This window comes from Neoarius graeffei, chromosome 6 (assembly GCF_027579695.1).
Source record: "Neoarius graeffei isolate fNeoGra1 chromosome 6, fNeoGra1.pri, whole genome shotgun sequence".
NCBI classification, from domain to species: Eukaryota; Metazoa; Chordata; class Actinopteri; order Siluriformes; family Ariidae; genus Neoarius; species Neoarius graeffei.
The window spans coordinates 11,796,215-11,812,467 of NC_083574.1; the positions used below are offsets into that span (position 1 = coordinate 11,796,215).

Consider the following 16,253-nt stretch of genomic DNA (forward strand, 5'->3'; position numbering starts at 1 on the left):
ACAGTCCAAAGACATGCAGGTTAGGTTAACTGGTGACTCTAAATTGACCGTAGGTGTGAATGTGAGTGTGAATGGTTGTCTGTGTCTATGTGTCAGCCCTGTGATGACCTGGCGACTTGTCCAGAGTGCACCCCGCCTTTCGCCCGTAGTCAGCTGGGATAGGCTCCAGCTTGCTTGCGACCCTGTAGAACAGGATAAAGCGGCTAGAGATAATGAGATGAGATGAGAAATAAACATATATCACAATGACCAAATTTCAGAGGGAACTAAATTTCACCTATTTTATGAAATCGAAAGGCCGTCTAGCTTTAATACTAATGCATCTCTGTTTGGATGTGTTATTGTTTAGTTACCTGTATTTGAAGTGTAGATGCTGCATTATAAAGAAAAGTGGTATAATCCTAGTGCAGTGCGGCTGTGACTAACCAGACGCTCGTGGATTTTCAATAAAATCAAGGGTTTAATGTGAGAAGGGTAATCCGAAGTCAATGTATAAAAGTCAAGCCAGGTCAAAACCTAGAATAACCAAAACAGTAACATGGGCAAGGCAAATCGGTGTCAAAAGCAGGCAGCAGTCGAAAAAACAGGAATCAAGAGATACAGGCAACCAAAACAAAAGGGCTAGGCAATAGGAAAAAAATGGAAGGCAAAAAACTAAATCATACACAGAGAAACAAACCATACAAGAATGCTCAGTACGCTTACGAGGATTGAAAGACAATACTTCGCAACGGGGTGTAAATACAAACACAGACAAAAAGGTATAGGTGTTTGTAATTAGAATTCGGGCGATGCACTTCTAAGAAGTGGTTCTGGATTGGTTGATGGAGTACATGTGATAGTAACTGGTGCGTGAGGGGGGTTATGGGAAATGGAGTCCTGAGGGTTCAGGCAGACGGAGGGTGAGCCCAGGAGCGTGACACCTAGGTTTTAGTTATAATGTGGCTCGATCAATCAATCAATCAATCAATCAATCAATCAATCAATCAATCAATCAATCTGCCTTTAATGAAGGCAGAAAATATTTTCTAGCTTAGCTACTGTTATCACCATAGTTTGGAACAATGATTTTAGCCCATTTGTAGATGACAGGAATGAAGAGCAGAGCAGAACCCAGCACAGATACTGACAAGAAGACCCACAGAAAGACACGATCTAAAACTTGAGCCACAAACTTCCAGTCCTGAACAACCTGTGAAGAAATGCAACAATATAAGTTAGCTTCTACCGGGTGGATTAATTAGCATGCGCAAATGACATACAACATTTTCAGAATCAGGAACACATGGGTATGTATGTGGAATTCCAAGCAAAGTAAAGTGGTGTAATGCTGTCATATAGTCCAACTCTCCTGCGATCACAACAGGCAGTCACCTACAGTCAAAGTCCCTCGCATGCCAGGACCTGGTCTTCCCAGGCAGTCTCCCATCCCAGTATTAACCACGCCCTTAAGGAGCATTGGGTGACACCAATCTCTGCTTCTCTAGCCCTCAGCCTCTCACTTATTATACAGCTAGGGTTACAGTGGGGGGCTAGTCCTCTGGTAACCGAAGAGTTTGACTCCCCACTCACATTTGGATTGCAGCTTGCCTTGCCAGACAGCAGTAGGTACCATTTTTAAGATGGTCTTTGGTATGACCCGACCGCAGGTAGAACTCATGATCTCCTGATCGAGAGGTGGACACACTAACGACTAGGCCAGCTCGCGGTCCAGTCAGTTAAACATATAGAGACTCTAAAGACGCTAATCAGACTTGAGTAAAAAATGTGAGGGGAGTTGAGTGAATGAACAGCGCTTTCCCCTCCCTGTGTATCATGGCTGACGTGACCTTGAGCAAGGCACCTAACCATAGCTGCCCACTGCTCTGGGTATGTGTGTGTGTGCTCATTGCTCACTTGTCTGTGCATGCGTGTGTTCACTGCTTCAGATGGGTTAAATTCAGAGGAGGAATTTCGCTGTGCTTGAGTGTACATGAGACAAATAAAGTCTTCTTCTTCTTCTTCTACTAATGTCTTTTATGTGTGATATAAAGAGAAAACACTACACCTCATAGCCAAATGTTGGCCAATGACTTGATTATGTTCTGCTGAGAGCGTAAATAGGATGTACGACATTAGAAACTTCTTTATAAATGGATAATGACCAAGTCTGTGTTGGAATACGTATAGTCTGTATATTGGAATCTACTTCTTTGTGTCTATATTCATGCACTTAACTAGCTAAGTAGCTTCAAGGCATAAACAATCTATATATAGATATAAAAATGTCACAAATGGAAGAAGACAAACAAGGAACAAGGTGGAAAATAATACGTGTTGCTATAAGCAACAAAGGCCATCACTCACATCAACAGATTACTTACTCCCCAGAAGGCGAAACCCACTGAGAGACATTCTTCTTACCTCTCTGACTTCATTCTCCTTTACCACATGCAGAGTGATATATCGAATAGAGTCCAGTGCTGCTTGAAGGTTGTGTGCTGCTGAGTTTAGCAGAAGGTTGTCGTCTTGTTTTAAGCCCTTCTCACAATTTAGCGCTGCAGTTCCTCCAGCTCGATGACTCCCTTCTGTTGTGGCATAGCGATCCACATGTCTGCGCATGCAAAGCAGCTTCGGAAGACTGTGCAGGAAGACACGACGGATCCAGGGTGCCATGTCGTGATGCGTGGATGGGGAGCGGTGGTGAATGTTAATGGCAAAGATCGTGATGATGATGGAGAGTGTGACAAAGATCAGAGTGAAGACTAGATACTCGCCAATAAGCGGGATGACCTAAAGAGAGAAATTCAGTGTAATTATGCCGACAAACTAACAATATGGCAACCACGATATGCCAACAAAACAATATGGCATCACACTTTGTAACGACATTTTAGGAATACACTCCTAGGCAAACAATGGGCCAAATCCAAAGTTTGTCGGTTGGGGTTTGGCCCATTTTTTTGCCCAGGAGTGTATGTACCACTATGAAAAGTTACAAAGGTGAAAGTTCAGGATTGGGGAGGGGTTACAGCCATCTATCCATTAATTATCTGTAGCTGCTTATCCTGTACAGGGTCGCAGGCAAGCTGGTGCCTATCCCAGCTGACTATGGGCAAAAGGTGAGGCACACCCTGGACAAGTCGCCAGATCATCGCAGGGCTGACAGACAACCAACCATTCACATCTACAATCAATTTAGAGCCACTGATTAGCCTAACCTACATGTCTTTGGACTGCAGGGGAAACTGGAGCACCCAGAGGAAACCCATGCGGACACGGGGAGAACATGCAAACTCCGCACAGAAAGGCCCTTGCCGGCCACGGGACTCGAACCCGGACCTTCTTGCTGTGAGGCGACAGCGCTAACCACTACACCACCATGCTGCCCAGAGGGGTTACATTTTTCTGTTTATTTGCAACCCCGTTTCTACATTCCACATTCTTCAAATTTGTACAAGTTTCCCATGAACTAAGCTTCCCACAAAGAATGATTTTCAAAGGATGAAAATAAGCCATTTCAGTTATTTAGTAAAAGTGAAACGATACTGAAAATAATTTTCCCAACAGTTATGAAATGGTTTGCATACCCTTAGAACAAAACGACAAACACAAGCAAGGAATAAAATACCACAGGGCATGCTATTATAATAAACTCCAGTCTTCAACATTCTGAAATTGATTATTTTCCAATAACAGTTTAATGTTTATTTATTTTTCTTATATCATATCACACTGGTAAAAATCTGTACCAAAAGCCACAAACCCCTCCATCTTGGGGACCATTGCATGCCTAAACCCTAAAATCCCAGCTTTATCTCTGGTTATTAGAAAGTCGTGACACTGGAAATGCTTCTAAAAATGTTTAATAACCATCTCATCATAGAAAACTTCACATCAGATCACTTTATATCAACAGTTACCTATGAAGCAGTTACTTACCTTTGAGGAAGACGGGATGATTTCCTCGATCACCAGAAGAAACACGGTGAGTGAGACGAGAACGGAAGTACAAAGAGAGATTTTCTCTCCGCAGTTAGAGGGCAGGTAGAAGACCAGCACAGTCAAGAAGGATAGACCGATGCAAGGAATGATGAGGAAGAGCGTGTAAAAGAGAGGGAGACGCCGGATGATGAAGGAATAAGTGATGAAGGGATAGGAGCCTGTCGTGTCCATCCTCAAACCACGGCTCCCTGTAGCTGTCACTATCTCCCATTCACTGTTGTCAAAGTAGTCTCGTTTGTCCACATGGATGTCCTCCAGGAGTATGTCCACCTGACAGTTAAAGAATAATTTCTGATAAAGAAACCTGAAGTATACAAGTTCAGATAAATATCTGCATATTTTTAAGTGTGATTGGGGTGCCATTTGTATCACACTGATATTTACAGTGTTTACGTACATACTTACATTTACAAATATGAATGTAAAGTAAAGGACAAGACATCTCAAACAGAAATAAAGCGTCCTTCACAATATCCTATGTGCTTGTTTCAGATCAATAACCGAAAACATTAATAAAATCTATACAACCTTTTCAGCAGCATTTTGCTCGTCTCATTCCACAATAACTACAATAAATACTTACTTTTTTTCGCATTAGATAGATAGATAGATAGATAGATAGATAGATAGATAGATAGATAGATAGATAGATAGATAGATAGATAGATAAACTTTAGTTCAACAGGGTGGCCCATTCAGCACAGCTGGTATCTATAGGGGTCCTGCAAAACTACAATGATTTACAATTTCAAAAATACAATATAAAACTATACTAGAGCAGCAGTTACAATTACCAGCAGTCCATAATTATCGACACCTTTTCAGATTTACCAATAAAAAACAATTTTACAAACGTAAGTTTCAGTTACAACAGTTAATTATTGGTTAATTAATCAACCGGAAGACCCCTCTCGCCGTTTGATCTTGTCGTCTGATGACATAGCTCGTTACTGGAGATGGAATTTTTTTTATCATGATCAGCAATTTGAGGAAAACCTGAACATTATCATCGCAGGTAAGCATGGTGGAAAGATCATGGACATGTTATTACTTATCAAATTCACCGATATTTCATGAGATCCTTGTCGAAACCTACTTTGTTTCTTACCCTTTCATTTGACAGTTGCCATTGTGTATCTAAACACGCGCTTGAAAAGTCACTTGAGGTGATCACTTTCACCGGTGTCCACATAAAGGAAGGATAAGTCATTTATTTTAGAAGTCTCATCTCATCTCATTATCTCTAGCCGCTTTATCCTGTTCCACAGGGTCGCAGGCAAGCTGGAGCCTATCCCAGCTGACTACGGGCGAAAGGCGGAGTACACCCTGGACAAGTCGCCAAGTCATCACAGGGCTGACACTTATGGCCCTTTTCCACTACCCTTTTTCAGCTCACTTCAGCTCGCTTCAGCTCACTTCAGCCCGACACGGCTCGCGTTTCGACTATCTAAGAACAGCACGACTCAGCTCGCTTCAGCCCTGCTCAGCCCCCAAAACTCGCACGGTTTTGGAGTGGGGCTGAAGCGAGCCAAACCGAGCTGAGTGGGGCTAGGGGCGTGAGCAGACACTCCCCTGTGCACTGATTGGTGAGGAGGAGTGTCCTCACATGCCCACACACGCCCCGCGAGCACGCTGGGATCTGTAAACACTGTAAACCCGGAAGAAGGAGAATTACGAATTACGAGAATTATGAAGCCTTATGCGCCTCGCCTCATCTATACGCTCTTGCCAGTATCTGTTGGCGTTGTCGGTGACAACAAGCCACAGCACCAAGACCAGCAACACTAACGACTCCATGTCCTCCATGTTTATTGTTTACTATCCGGGTTGTGAGACTACCGCTTAAAAGCTCACTGATGTCACTGTTTGCGCCGCATAACGACATCACCTGACATCCACCCACTTTCGCTAACTCCACCCAATGTGTCCACCCACTTCCAGCCAGCACGGTTCAGCGTGGTTGTAGTCGAAATGCAACTCCAACAGCCCCGCTCGGCTCGACTCAGCCCAACTCAGCACGGCACGGCTCAGCCCAACTCAGCCGCGTTGGTAGTGGAAAAGCGGCAATAGACACAGACAACCATTCACACTCACGGTCAATTTAGAGTCACCAGTTAACCTAACCTGCATGTCTTTGGACTGTGGGGGAAACCGGAGCACCCGGAGGAAACCCACGCGGACACGGGGAGAACATGCAAACTCCACACAGAAAGGCCCTCACTGGCCACGGGGCTCGAACCTGGACCTTCTTGCTGTGAGGCAACAGCGTTAACCACTACACCACCATGCCGCCCCTATTTTAGAAGTATTTTTGTTAAATTTTTGAAATTCTCTCTACATCCTGACAGCAATGAATAAAGCAAATGCTCTGACAATAAAAAGGAAAGTCATGGGGAAGTCATGGCCTAATGCTTTGGGACCAAAAGGTTGCTGTTTTGAGTCCCTGGACTAGCAGGAATGGCTGAAGTGCCCTTGAGCAAGGCACCTAACCCCCACCTGCTCCCCAGGCTACTCTGGGTATCTTGTACATCATTCTGGATAAAGGCGTCTGCTAAATGCTGGTAATGTAATGTAAAAAAAAAAAAATCTGTCATCTTTGGCAGTCACAGGGCTGTAAAAAGCCCATCCAATCATTTCATTTGATCGGAGTTAAATGATTGGCTGGCCTGCCGATTTAACTATACACCCATTGTGTGTGACTGGAGTCTTCCACAAGGCTAGACATATTGCTAAAGCAAACAAGCTAGTTGACAGCTATGAATACTCACAATAGCCATATTCATTGTTTACATTCATTATGATAATGTTAGGTGTTTTCTTACATGTGAATGAGACTTCACGTAGTTGGATATCATTGGAATGTCCTTTAGAGACATTTTGTGTATTTGCGAATTCTATGCTAAAAACTCAATTCGGATACTTTCAACTCTCTTACTTCTCAATACGTTACTTAAAGGAAGCATAGGTCATTTATTTTAGAAGTATTTTTTATTCTATTTCTTGAAACAATATGCTACGCTCCTCTCCCCAAAGCTCTCTGTCATGGACATGGCCTCCAGCAGTAGTCAGGCAGTGCGCGTTCATGTGTTTTCGAGGAGTGGCTTTGGAGGGAGCACTGAAGGGAGGGGGTGGGATTTTTTTTTGTTTGGATACTTTCAAAATCTAGCATACTCCTGCCGGTTTCTCCAAAATGACCTACATTGCCTTTGAGAGCAAAAAGCCATTGTCAGCAAAGAAACTTGAATGAATTAGATTGTTGCCTGAAATAGGTTAATACATTTTACTATGCTTCAAAAAATAAAAAAAAAAGGTGCAAGAGCTAGATAGCACCCCAATCATGGCATCATCTCATCTCATTATCTCTAGCCACTTTATCCTGTTCTACAGGGTCGCAGGCAAGCTGGAGCCTATCCCAGCTGACTACAGGCGAAAGGCGGGGTACACCCTGGACAAGTCGCCAGGTCATCACAGGGCTGACACATAAACACAGACATCCATTCACACTCACGGTCAATTTAGAGTCACCAGTTAACCTAACCTGCATGTCTTTGGACTGTGGGGGAAACCGGAGCACCCGGAGGAAACCCACGCGGACACGGGGAGAACATGCAAACTCCGCACAGAAAGGCCCTCGCCGGCCACGGGGCTCGAACCCAGACCTTCTTGCTGTGAGGCGACAGTGCTAACCACTACACCACCGTGCCGCCCACTCATGGCATCATGTGTAAGATTATTTAAATAAGTTAATTTAATAAATGTTGCTGTCTTTCAGATTGTGTCTTACCATAACTGTAAGTGAAAATACCTGTGAGCCATCGTAGGTCCATGAGCCAAACTTCATGGAGCAGTTCTGAAGGTCAAAAGGGAAGAAGGTCACATCAATAGTGCAGGCTGATTTGTAGTTCGCGGGTGGTGTCCAGGAGATGGTGCCATCATGCTTCACTACGGCTTTAGTAGCTGTGGCCTCAAATTGCCCATCTGCACTATTAAAACATATCCATTTATTTCATGATATATTCCATCAGTAATTTTCCTTAACTTACATTCTGTCAGACTTGCAAATTAGTGAATATTCATTGTATTCAATACAAATTGTATAGACAATAAGTATTCATGTAGCATTAACCTTGATATCACCCTCAAAGTTTAAAGCGTGATGAGCGGTAGTGTGAAACCATCCATGATTCTTTAGTGTTAAAGTTTAAAGCTGGGTTCAGTAGTTGTAGAATCCGTACAGAGGGTTTGCCAATAATAACGTTCATGTCATGTCAGAATTATGGTAATTACAAGCTAGAAGCTTTCACACCTTTATTTAACTCAATTACTAGTTGGGTAATCTTGAATTTTTCTGGAAGCTGTAATTTGATATTGCTTGACAGGACATTATAACTAAACATGCCAGAAAAAATGGCAGCAGCCTCAACAGGTCATTGATATGTCGAATAATAATTTTAAAAAAATCCTTCTCGTTTTTAAAGGACTGATGGAATAATTAATGTGTGGCAGCCTGAAAAAAAAATCCCCTTCATATACACAATTTTTCGACATGTTCCTCGAATGAAAAATTAAAACTACACGCTTTCCAGAACTGTTTCTCTGTTTTGTGTACAACCCCCATTCCAAAAAAGTTGGGACAAAGTACAAATTGTAAATAAAAACGGAATGCAATAATTTACAAATCTCAAAAACTGATATTGTATTCACAATAGAACATAGACAACATATCAAATGTCGAAAGTGAGACATTTTGAAATTTCATGCCAAATACTGGCTCATTTGAAATTTCATGACAGCAACACATCTCAAAAAAGTTGGGACAGGGGCAATAAGAGGCTGGAAAAGTTAAAGGTACAAAAAAGGAACAGCTGGAGGACCAAATTGCAACTCATTACGTCAATTGGCAATAGGTCATTAACATGACTGAGTATAAAAAGAGCATCTTGGTGTGGCAGCGGCTCTCAGAAGTAAAGCTGGGAAGAGGATCACCAATCCCCCTAATTCTGCACCGACAAATAGTGGAGCAATATCAGAAAGGAGTTCGACAGTGTAAAATTGCAAAGAGTTTGAACATATCATCATCTACAGTGCATAATATCATCAAAAGATTCAGAGAATCTGGAAGAATCTCTGTGCGTAAGGGTCAAGGCCGGAAAACCATACTGGGTGCCCGTGATCTTCGGGCCCTTAGACAGCACTGCATCACATACAGGCATGCTTCTGTATTGGAAATCACAAAATGGGCTCAGGAATATTTCCAGAGAACATTATCTGTGAACACAATTCACCGTGCCATCCGCCGTTGCCAGCTAAAACTCTATAGTTCAAAGAAGAAGCCGTATCTAAACATGATCCAGAAGCGCAGACGTCTTCTCTGGGCCAAGGCTCATTTAAAATGGACTGTGGCAAAGTGGAAAACTGTTCTGTGGTCAGACGAATCAAAATGTGAAGTTCTTTATGGAAATCAGGGACGCCGTGTCATTCGGACTAAAGAGGAGAAGGACGACCCAAGTTGTTATCAGCGCTCAGTTCAGAAGCCTGCATCTCTGATGGTATGGGGTTGCATTAGTGCGTGTGGCATGGGCAGCTTACACATCTGGAAAGACACCATCAATGCTGAAAGGTATATCCAGGTTCTAGAGCAACATATGCTCCCGTCCAGACGATGTCTCTTTCAGGGAAGACCTTGCATTTTCCAACATGACAATGCCAAACCACATACTGCATCAATTACAGCATCATGGCTGCGTAGAAGAAGGGTCCGGGTACTGAACTGGCCAGCCTGCAGTCCAGATCTTTCACCCATAGAAAACATTTGGCACATCATAAAACAGAAGATACGACAAAAAAGACCTAAGACAGTTGAACAACTAGAATCCTGCATTAGACAAGAATGGGTAAACATTCCTATCCCTAAACTTGAGCAACTTGTCTCCTCAGTCCCCAGACGTTTACAGACTGTTGTAAAGAGAAAAGGGGATGTCTCACAGTGGGAAACATGGCCTTGTCCCAACTTTTTTGAGATGTGGTGTTGTCATGAAATTTAAAATCACCTAATTTTTCTCTTTCAATGATACATTTTCTCAGTTTAAACATTTGATATGTCATCTATGTTCTATTCTGAATAAAATATGGAATTTTGTAACTTCCACATCATTGCATTCCATTTTTATTTACAATTTGTACTTTGTCCCAACTTTTTTGGAATTGGGGTTGTATGTAAATGTCCCTTTTTTATTCGGACTGAAACATTACAGCTTTGTCTCATCATCGACAGCTGGTATTTATACCATGTTCAAACTGAATGGATTAAGTTTATGTCTATTTTGCTATGGCATGTAACCAACAACTTTATCAAAGCATAACATTCACTGTGTAAGGGCCCGGTCCCACAACACCAATAACTATAACTACCTATAACTACAACTATACCTATAACTACAACTATGACTGTACCTCTACCTGAATTTAGTTCCAGTCTGGAGCAGAAACACCACAACTATAATCCCAACTATAATATTGGTTGGTGCTGCCACTCAGCTAAATAAACACATGCAATTTAGGAGTAGTCATGGAAGTTTTTTCCAAGTAGTAGCACGTTATTCCGGGTCATACTGTATAGCTTGGACTTCAAAACAGCCTGTGCACATACTAAGGTGGTTGATATAATATGGATAGGTCATGGATTACGGATATATAATTAAAAAAAGGACACAAAATACGGAGTGGTTACGGATTTTAATACGGATGCATCACGGATGCTAATAATTTACGGATTGGTCACGGATGTTTCACAGTATATTACAATTTGGACTGCTGAAGTTCATAATTAAAATATCTTACCTGCATTTATATGTTTACTTTATTCATTTACTATTGATATTTCATGGAAAATTACAAATCTGTGAATAAAAGATCCGTGCTTTGTATTATATTTTTTTATTTTCCGTGAATCTGTATTCTGTGACTTCATGATGCAGCAAGGATGTACAAAGATACTCGGGGAAAAATAGCACGTGCTCAGACAATGTCACATGTAAACAATTAACTGACTGGTCAGATGTTTTATCAGATCAGGTCCAGGCCTGGAAAAATTGCTCCAGAAGCAATCTCACCGATACGGATAAACCCAGGCCGGGGCTATAGGTATCGTTATCAATCTGGTGTGAACACCAACCATGTAAACTGCAGGGGAGCAATTTATTTATAGTTATTGTTATAGTTGTAGTTATAGTTATCGGTATTGTAGGACCGGGCCTTTAAAAAAGGACGCTCTTCTTAGTTAACGATTTAAGTCCAAAAGTTCTGTCAATATTTACATGTGGAACAGGTTATGCAGTTGCTTAAGTTGATTTTCTTTATGGTCCATTCAGATTATGCCAATTACCTGTGTATCTTTTCATCAAAAACAAATTTCAGCATGTCATTCAACTGTCAAATGGTGGCACTTGGCTTGGTTGCTTCATTCTGAATGGACTGTACATACTTGTCATAGAGCACAATGTCTGGAATCCATATAGAATCAGATGGTACTCTGATATACATGATATCCAGATAGCTCTTCGGGTTCCATCGCAGCTTTGTGTCGACCCATTCCTGAACACAAGACATTATGTTAGATCAATCTGAGACTTACAAGAAGGGCAATTTCAGTTCCCAGCGCTTAGGGTGATTTTATTTTTCTATCGATCTGCAGATGCAGTCTTCTGAGGGTCATAACTCCTGACTGTTGGCAAGCTCAATACTGACATGTTCTTCACTAGAGCATTACAGGACCAGATCGAAACAGTTCCACCCCCGTTTTCATCTTGCTTCTCTCGTCTGACGGATCAACACTTAAGCCACCTATAAACCAAAGAACCTCTCTTTGTATCAACCTAATCCTGTAAGAAATTGCTCGAGGCAACCTACGACCTCCTGACCCCTCTGGGAACAATCGAGCAGAAGCAGAAATACAGGTTTCAATCTCCATAAAGCTGCCAGGACAGGAAAAAGCACATGTGGGCTGGCGGTGCAGGAGGTGGAGGAGGAGGAGGATAAGAAAGGAAAGACAAAGATTAAAATTGAGTCTTGCTGGTAAATTTCCATCAAGATGCATTATCAGAGACAAGCCAGTTTTCTGAGGAAAAAAATAGAAGTATTATATAATTTAGGCCTTCACTGTGATGGAGCTTTAATGTAATACATTACCTGCTTCATCCATACATTGGTCGTCATCAGCTGATTCTTTTCATCCTTCGAACAAGGTGGATAAAATATTTAAATACACTTTTCAATAAAGTCCTTTATCAAGCAATATTTTTACTTCTAGATATCAATATATCAAAAAAAAGTATGAAACACCTTGAACTGCAAACCTGAGCATGAGTACGAAATATTTTCAGTACAAAGTAATCAATATTCACCACATCGACCAGCTGAGAGATGGCCAGTCCAAATTTGACTTGTACTGTCCCATTCAGAGTTTCCACTGGTCTCACCCATTTCTGGTATTCCTTGAAGAGATCGTTCAACAGCTCATCCTCTTTTTTGGCATACAAAGATATCTTGTGGGGAACTGAGGCAAAATAAATGCATCATGTACAGTATGTTTCCCAACATATCATGACCAAAATGCTTCTCATGCTTTACTTCTACTTCTATTCCAAGTCGCACCATTGGTTCAGTGGAAAATCTCACTTGGAAACTCTACATTTGGACCTAAGGACTGCTGCTGTAATCATGAAGATGGTCCTGTGAAGTGTGAAAGCAGTTTCCAAGCTTGGGAGTAAACAACCGATCTCAGGTCCTCTTTAAAGTAGTGGTTTGGGGCTCACTTTGACGAGCTGAACCATCTGAATCGTGGTGAGGTCTACATCAGGTGTGGAAGCTATCTGCTCTCAGTGCTACATGCTGAGTAACGTGATTGGTCCAACTTGTCACATTACTTTTGCTAAGACTGTTTCTATGTTTGTGATGCTGGGGAAAGGGTTATTGTGGTTGCTGATATATAAAATGAGACTTTCATAGGACTGGAGCACTGGAATTCGTTTACTTTTGTGGTGCTAGCGCTTGCACTGAGAACATTGCGAATAAAATCTCCTTAATATGAGAATATTTGCAGGTATTCTTGCATGACGACATGCTATACATCTAAAAATCTCTTCATCACATGGGGGTTAGTACCACAGGAACATAATAACTTAAAAAAAACATGGGAAGGGATGAAACTAGTGCCTAGGATGTTGCAAACCTGTATAAAAGTGACATGCTGTACAGGACCAGTCAAAAGTTTGGACACACCTTCTAATTCAATGGTTTTTCTTTATTTTTATTAATTAAAAGACACGCCATGCCTTAAAGTAATGATAGATGTCGTTCCTCTTTACTTAGTTGAGCGGTTCTTGACATAATATGGATTACTACAGTTGTGGAATAGGGCTATTTGTGAACAGGCTATTTTTATTATTAGCTCATCTGGTCGACAGGCGATGAGCTTATACCATCATGTGTCATCCGTCGTCTGTCCGTCATCGTCCACTGTGGCAGCGGGGGTGTGGTCAAGCGCCGGTCTGTGACAGGAGGGCGGAGTCAGGGAAGGTAAGTGGCAGAATCACTTCACCTGAGAGCAATTAACCTGTGTTTGTGTGTCTTCCCAGTGACCGCGCCCTATATGAGGAGGGAGAGTGAGAGCGGGGGGAGCTAATCTCCAGACCAGACGCCGGTTGTGTGTGGGTGTGTGTCGGAGTGGGAAGTTGTTCACTGAAAAGTGTAGCAATAAAAGCCACATTTACAAACCTCATCTCTGTCCTGCCGTCCTCTGTGCTCCACCCCTTCGTTAGAACTGTTACAGCGGTGCCGAAACCCAGGACCTGGAGCACAGCAGCCTCTCAGCCCCATGGAGTCCTCCCCATTCGCTGAACTGATCCATGCCCTCGCCACGGCCCAGCAAAGCCAGCACCAGGCGCTACTCACCCTCCAAAAGGAGCAAGAAGAGCGGTTCGAGGCCCTGGTGTTGGCCCAACAAGAAGATCGCCAGGCGTTCCGGCACCTCCTCGCGTCGGTGGGGCCCACCAGCGCTCCTACCGCGGGCCCGTCTCCCCTCACCGTCACCAAGATGGGCCCGCAGGACGACCCCGAGGCATTCATCACGCTCTTTGAGCAGGTCGCCGAAGCCTCGGGGTGGCCGATGGAGCAGCGCGCGGCGCGCCTCCTCCCTCTGCTCACGGGAGAAGCACAGCTGGCCGCGCTACAGCTCCCCGCCGACTGCCGGCTGGCCTACGCGGACCTCCGCCGGGCCGTCCTCCAAGGCGTAGGGCGCACCCCAGAACAGCAGCGCCAGCGCTTCCGCGCGCTGCGCTTGGAGGAAGTCGGCCGGCCGTTCGCGTTTGGCCAGCAGCTCCGGGACGCCTGCTGGCGGTGGCTGAGGGCCAACAACCGTGACGCTGAAGGAATCCTCGCCCAGGTGGCGCTGGAACAGTTCGTCGCTCGCTTGCCAGCAGGAACTGCGGAGTGGGTCCGGTGCCACCGCCCGGCGTCGCTGGATCGAGCAGTCGAGCTGGCGGAGGACCATTTGGCGGCTGTCCCGGCGGCAGGACAGCAGATGGCATCTTCTCTTCTCTCCTCTTCTCTCTCTCTCTCTCCCCCTCCTCCTGTGTCCCGTCCTCGCCCCATTCCCCCTCCACGGAGGTGGGGGCCGGCACCCCCCCAGCCGGCCCGCCGCACCCGCGGTGCCCTCCCGTTTCTCCCTTCTGTGTCTGTCTCTCCCCCACCTCAGGTGAGTGAGCCCCAGATCACCGGTGCAGAGGGAAAGCCCGGGCCGGTTTGCTGGCACTGCGGGGAGCCGGGCCACCTTCAACAGCAGTGCACGGCAATGGAAGTGGGCGCGGTGGTTCGGATCCCCGATGCGCCAGAGGCCGCCCTCGATCGGGCCGGAGCGTACATATCAGGCGTTGGTGGATTCTGGTTGTAATCAGACCTCAATTCGCCAAAGCCTGGTTCAAAACGAGGCATTGGGGGGAGCACAAGGGGTGAAGGTGTTATGTGTGCATGGGGATGTTCACAGCTACCCTTTAGTGTCAGTCCACATTATTTTCAGAGGGGAAAAATTTATAGTGAAGGTGGCGGTTAATCCTCGCCTTACCCACTCTCTAATTTTGGGGACTGATTGGCCGGGATTTCGGGGTTTAATGACATGCCTAGTCGAGAGAGGGTCCTGCCATTTGACAGGGGGAGGTCCCGGTGTCGCTTTGGCGGGAGCAGCTGTCACAGAGCCGTCTACGTCATCTCCGCGTCAGAGTGAGGAGCCGCCGGCTCCTCCTCTCTCTATTGGGGAATCCCTCGCGGATTTCCCATTAGAGCAGTCGCGAGACGAGACTCTGCGGCATGCGTTTGACCAAGTGAGAGTAATCGATGGTCAAATGCTCCAGCCGAACGCCACCCCGTCCTTCCCCTACTTCGCGATTATGAAGGATAGATTATACCGAGTGACGCAGGACACTCAAACTAAAGAGCGCATCACGCAGCTTTTAATTCCGAAGAGCCACCGGGAATTGGTATTCCAGGCGGCTCACTTTAATCCCATGGCTGGACACTTGGGGCAGGATAAAACACTAGCCCGAATAATGGCCCGTTTCTATTGGCCGGGGATTCGCGGCGATGTCTGTAGGTGGTGTACGGCATGCCGCGAATGCCAGTTAGTAAACCCAGCGGCCATTCCAAAAGCGCCTTTGCGCCCTCTACTGTTAATCGAGACCCCGTTTGAGAGAATTGGGATGGATCTCGTCGGGCCATTAGATCGGTCAGCACGAGGGTACCGCTTTATATTAGTTCTGGTGGACTATGCAACGCGATACCCGGAAGCAGTGCCTCTGCGCAATATCTCAGCATGCAGTATTGCCGAGGCACTCTTCCGCGTCATCTCCCGAGTTGGAATCCCGAAAGAGATTCTGACTGATCAAGGCACTACGTTTATGTCACGAACACTGCGCGAACTGTATGGGTTATTGGGGATTAAGCCAATCCGCACCAGCGTGTATCACCCACAAACGGACGGTTTAGTGGAACGATTCAACCGCACCCTCAAAAATATTATTAAGAAATTCGTAAGTGAGGACGCACGTAACTGGGATAAGTGGCTCGAACCCTTGCTGTTCTCAGTGCGAGAGGTCCCCCAAGCCTCCACGGGGTTCTCCCCGTTCGAATTATTATATGGGCGTAAGCCACGCGGCATCCTGGATGTGCTGCGGGAGAATTGGGAGGAGGGACCTTCACAAAGTAAGAACGAAATTCAG

The 16,253-nt window shown here is 44.7% G+C and overlaps 1 protein-coding gene across 1 annotated transcript in view; it reads right to left on the reverse strand.

The window, feature by feature from the left end:
* Nucleotides 1-257: 257 nt before the first annotated feature.
* Nucleotides 258-16,253, reverse strand: part of chrna5 (cholinergic receptor, nicotinic, alpha 5) — a 36,052-nt gene continuing 20,056 nt past the window's right edge. Inside the window, exons 3-9 of the mRNA XM_060922848.1 lie at nucleotides 12,387-12,538; nucleotides 12,172-12,216; nucleotides 11,468-11,577; nucleotides 7,790-7,967; nucleotides 3,922-4,254; nucleotides 2,404-2,772; nucleotides 258-1,192 (exon numbers count right to left, since the gene is read on the reverse strand). Coding sequence (XP_060778831.1) covers nucleotides 1,034-1,192; nucleotides 2,404-2,772; nucleotides 3,922-4,254; nucleotides 7,790-7,967; nucleotides 11,468-11,577; nucleotides 12,172-12,216; nucleotides 12,387-12,538 — 1,346 coding nt within the window. The 3' untranslated portion in view covers nucleotides 258-1,033. The remainder of the gene's footprint in view (nucleotides 1,193-2,403; nucleotides 2,773-3,921; nucleotides 4,255-7,789; nucleotides 7,968-11,467; nucleotides 11,578-12,171; nucleotides 12,217-12,386; nucleotides 12,539-16,253) is intronic.